The sequence below is a fragment of the Etheostoma spectabile genome, chromosome 15, assembly GCF_008692095.1.
Source record: "Etheostoma spectabile isolate EspeVRDwgs_2016 chromosome 15, UIUC_Espe_1.0, whole genome shotgun sequence".
Taxonomy (NCBI): Eukaryota; Metazoa; Chordata; class Actinopteri; order Perciformes; family Percidae; genus Etheostoma; species Etheostoma spectabile.
Genome location: NC_045747.1, coordinates 30,830,293 through 30,835,532, shown reverse-complemented (window position 1 = coordinate 30,835,532; position 5,240 = coordinate 30,830,293). Strand labels below are relative to the sequence as shown.

The window sequence follows — 5,240 nt, the reverse complement described above, 5'->3', positions numbered from 1 at the left end:
GTTGAGACCAAGTCAAGACTGAGTCCAAAGAGGTTTGAGTCCAAGACAACTCCAAGACCAGGACTAGTCAAGATCGAGTCCAAGACCAGTACTTGTCGAGACCAAGTCAAGTCCCAGTCCAAATCCCAGAGAGTCCGAGACAAGACCAAGTCCAAAGACCAGCGAGTCCGAGACAAGACCAAGTCCAAAGACCACCGAGTCCGAGACAAGTCCGAGACCATAGAAAAATGGTCTTGAGTCCAAGACCGGATTTGAGTACTACAGCCCTGCATTTAACCCTTGTGTTGTCTCCTCGTCAAAATTGAAAATCAGCACTTTTGTTGAGGCTTTTTATCAATGTTTTTAACTTTTTTTTAACGTTTTTTGTCCCTTTTTTCAAAACTTTTGACGTTTTTTTCAAAGTTTCTCACTTTTGTTGTTGTTTTAGACACTACTTAACACTAACTTCTAACTAGTTTTACAGTTATTTTTTTGAATTTATGGTCAATAAACCTCATTCATAGGAACTATACCTAATGTTTGAGTTAGAAAAGCAGAAATTAGGAATTATTGAGACTAAAATTAAAGGAATGTATGTTGATGGATGATCACAGACTGGAGTATGTCAACTTTTACTCAATACTATTTCAAAACCACTTACATTTTTTTTTCAAATGCTATAAAATTAATGAAAGCAGAGATGTGTACTTGCTGAAGAGCGTTGTGTGGAATCAATCATGTTATTTTGGGTTATTAAAAAGAACATTGATATAGGAATATGGGTCAATTTGACCCGAGGACAACATGAGGGTTAATGTGACTCTTGTGGTTGGACTGATGCCATTAGTCCATTGGAAATGTACAATGTCCTTTGTGAACGTATCAAAACAACATGGATGAGTGTTACATTTGTATTAACATTGATTTTATTAATAGTTTCAAATCTGGACCCTTTACAGAAAGAGTGGGTCTAGACCACACTCTATAATTTACAGAGACCCAACAATTCTCCCTGACCCTGACTCTAGATACGTGGCCTTCTGATGCAACCTGACAGAGGAGCGAGAGATAGAAATATGACTAATAATAATTATAGGAGTGGCTGTAATGGAATGACATGATAAAGTAACAGTAACAGTAAAGATTATAGAACTACAGTATGACTAATAACACTAATAATAATAGTAGTAGCAGTGCAGGGCAGCGGCTGCAAACACAATTTTCAAGGAAATCTGCAAGGCGGGAATATGTGGTGCATTACTTGTAAGATTATGAAATGGAAATAACAATACAAGACCCCCTCCTTGTTTGGCAGATGTGTGGGTGCGTCTGTTTTTCAAAGGCTTTCTGCTTTTCTGCTTCGCCCACTGTCACACAGGATGAGGAAGATAGGTGCTCGGGTGAACATTCGGGCATGGTCTCGATAAAGAGATATGTGCTACAGATTGTGCTTTCATTAATGCCGCCGCACCGCTTAATTGCCCCGGTGGCAGTCGCACGGTGAATTATTAATGCGGGCCGTGATGTATTTTTATTAAAAGTGTCTCGAGTGGCGACAAGCCCGACTCCAAATAAAAACCGGTGACACAGCTAGGCAACCAAGTTTGCTGTGTGTGTGTGTGTGTTCATTGAATGTTTCTTCATCTATTAAAGGGGGCCTGACATGACAGCATATAATATTAATAAGACAATATGTGTGTAAGCTGTGGCGCAGGCCCTCGGAATACATTTTAATGACTGCGACGGCTCTCTGGGCCACCATGACATTTGAGACATTATTGATTATCAGTGATAGCACAAAATGGTGTGGGACCAGTCTATGTGCTGGTGAGATTGGAAGCTCGGTCCTCTGAGGAGCTCTTCTTGTTAAATGGAGCTCCCGTCGTAATGCAGCGCCGACAGCGGCGCGCCGCTGGTTTTATTGGAGGCAAGATGAGGAATGCCTTCTCTCGCTCACACACACCCACACACACACACACACAGGGAGGGAGGTTTTTAATCTCAGTGCTCGTATTCGTCTAGGAATTTCACATCATCAGACAAGGGATTCTGCGGAAAAAAAACTACAGTAATGAGATTATGATCAAATGTCTTTGTATCAGCAACCTTCTATCCAGCTGTTGGGAGAGGTAGCATTTTTGTTTAAGGATATTTCCTTCAAGTGCTTTCTTTTTTTTAATCATATCGTGTCATAGTGATGTCATCAGCGTTATCACAGTTTGGGTTTATAACAGCAAGCTTAAGTTATGAATTGGAGGTGTGGGTTTTACAGGTGGCTTACCAGGCTTAATGGCTTCAACAACTGTTACAATGCTAAGCTAACCTGGGCTAACAATTTCAACCCACCCACCTGCAATGGCTGGGATTATCAGATCAACCGCACCCACTTCTCTACAGACTATTTCTAGTTGGTGTCAGGATTCAGAGTCTCTTCAAGTTTGACCACACCAGAGACTAAAAGCATGGAAGATGCACATTAAAAATCATAATTGACATGAGAAATATAACATAAAATGAAATGCTGATACCTGCATGGAAATTTTGGTTATTGCAACAGATGTGAACAATACAAAGATATAGAATAAGAAGCTGTAAAAACACTAGAAAATAATTCCTAATATCAAAAGTCTGCTTTTTTTTGGTCTGAAGAGGAACAAACTATTATTAATATGTGAGGCAAATAAAAAGTCAAAACTAATGTGAGAGCGTTTCTGCTGCCATCTGATCTGTTATTTCTGACTGAGATGTGGCATTTATAAGCATATGGATATTGTGTGTGGATTAACTTTCTAATAAAGGGTTTGGTTTTTTTATTTTTTATTTTTTATCACCACTAAGTCGCCTTGCACAGTTCAAATGATAATTGTCTTTGTTAGTTGTATATCCTCTGTCCCTTTGTTAGTCTAGCCCTAAAAAATAAAAGCCATATGTTTTTGTAGAGGAGTAAAATATGACATTAAAATAGAAATCGATGCATGCAAGGAAATATTTTTATTACATAAATATAAAATCTTTCTATCATTTCTCTCCAGTGGCTTACATTAGGTTATCATGCCATAAAAATCATTCTATACATCATTTTTACATACACACCTTAGTAGAAATCTAATGCTGTTTTGGACCTTCCCAGCCTCCTTACCCAGCCATTAGAGACCAGAGGGGTGGGGGGGGTGGGGGGGTTGGTAGCTATGCCCAGTGCCTGCATGTCAACATGCACTAATATGGATGTTTTTGTTTTATCGTGTTTGTCTGTTTGTGTTTGCATCCTCTGCAGTGTTGTTTACCAGGATGGATTTTATGGTGCAGATATTTATGTAAGTATTATTTACTGGTATGACATCGCATGCTACACCGCCGTCTCCGTGGTTTCTGCCCTGTTACTTTGCCCACGCAAGCCCCCGACCCTCTGCACTCATACATGGCTTCCCTTTCTGCCGGGTGAGCAGATAGCCATCATGTCATGCGACAGCCTGCAGTTCACATTACGGCCCCAGGAAAGATACTCCAAAAAAGACTCCAAATACCATCATGCACTGGAAGCGTGGTCCAAGCTGCTGTTAATGAAGGTTGGACCCAAATGCAGAATAGCAAAAAATGCAATAACCTGAATACAAAAAAAAAGTACAACAATTACAAGAGGCGGGTGACACAAGGGCTGGGGAACTAAGGCAGGAAGTAAAGCTCAACAAGACGGCACACAGACTATCACAATAAAACAGGAAACAGAACATATACAAGACAAGCCCAAAAAAAACACAATCACAAGACATGACACAAAACCAGGCTAAGAAATTAAGACAGGAAAACAGACTATCACAATAAGACAAAACAAGAATTCAGACCTTCACAATAAGACAAGACAGGAAAACAGACTACCACAATAAGACAAGACAGGAAAACAGACTTCCACAATAAGACACAACAGGAAAACGGACTACTACAATAAGACAAGACAGGAAAACAGACTTCCACAATAAGACACAACAGGAAAACAGACTACCACAATAAGACACAACAGGAAAACAGACTTTCACAATAAGACAAGACAGGAAAACAGACTACCATAATAAGACAAGACAAAATACCCAAACCATAACAGCTGAACTCAAGATGCAAATAAAGACATTTTTACAGATACAAAAAGACAGTGAATTACCAACACAGGGGGAGGAAATGAGACTTAAAAAGTGGCAAATATGAGTCTTACAACTTGATTTGATTTGGATTATTGGTGTCATGATTTGATTCAGAATCAATAAATAGAAAGAAGCACTTTCAGTGCACCGTTTGCCAGACCATTCACTGTTAGTCCCCTGTTAGCAGTATCCTGCCTGCATAAAACCAGATTAGATTCATTCATCACATTTAGAGTCATTTTTCATTGTTGTAGCACGTGTCACAAGTACAGAGCGACAACATGTAGATAGTGCTTAACCCTTGTATGGTATTCGGGTCAAATTGACCCATTTCAAACTTTTACAAGTTACATTTTTTCTACCTGAAAATCAACGGCCTTTCCCAATTTTCTGTGATGAACATGTATCCCTGACTCAATTCAGAAAATTATTCTGGATATGACTCTTGTGTTTTTTCCAAGATAGGAATGATCACATAGATTTATAACATATTTAAGACAAAAAATGAACCCCACTTCCATTTTTAATTGTGTTCTAGAAGAGACTGATTGACATATATGTTATCTTAATTGTTTGAAAGACAATATATGTAAAACGTTATTTCAGAATTGTTTTAAACGTTTGTGTTGTCTTCCTATCAACCATGAAGAAAAAAAGTTTTTTCAACAGCTTTTCCCTACATTTTTGTCACTTTTTCAATGTTATGGGTGCTTTTTTTGTGATGTTTCGGGTGTTTTTCCAAATATTTTTGATATTTTTAACGTTGACATTTTTAGCGCTTACATTGACGGCCCATTTTTTGTGACAACATTTTTGTAAAATCTGAAAACGGGTCAATTTGACCCAAAGTCAACACAAGGGTTAAGCATATTAAATAATGTGGTGGGTATGTGTGTTTGCAATTATACACATTTTTTACAACTTTTCATCCATCTATACTTCACTACACCTTCAAAAGAGGCCACCGCCCATTTAGGAGACAGGAAGCGTGTACCCTTTCACACTAATGGCGCTGCTTTAAACGTGCAAGCTTTAGTTTAAAGGATCCTTTGCCAAACCTTGACAATCTGTCCGCACACAACAACTCTCCTTACCAAACACACACACACACACACACACACACAC

At 38.8% G+C, this 5,240-nt stretch overlaps 1 protein-coding gene across 1 annotated transcript in view; it reads left to right on the top strand.

Moving 5' to 3' along the window:
- rbfox1 (RNA binding fox-1 homolog 1) overlaps window positions 1-5,240 on the top strand; it is a gene marked incomplete at its 5' end in the record, with an annotated part of 164,360 nt that overhangs the window by 113,849 nt on the left and 45,271 nt on the right. The window contains 1 exon segment of the mRNA XM_032537557.1: window positions 3,254-3,293. Within this exon segment, the coding sequence (XP_032393448.1) occupies window positions 3,254-3,293 (40 nt within the window).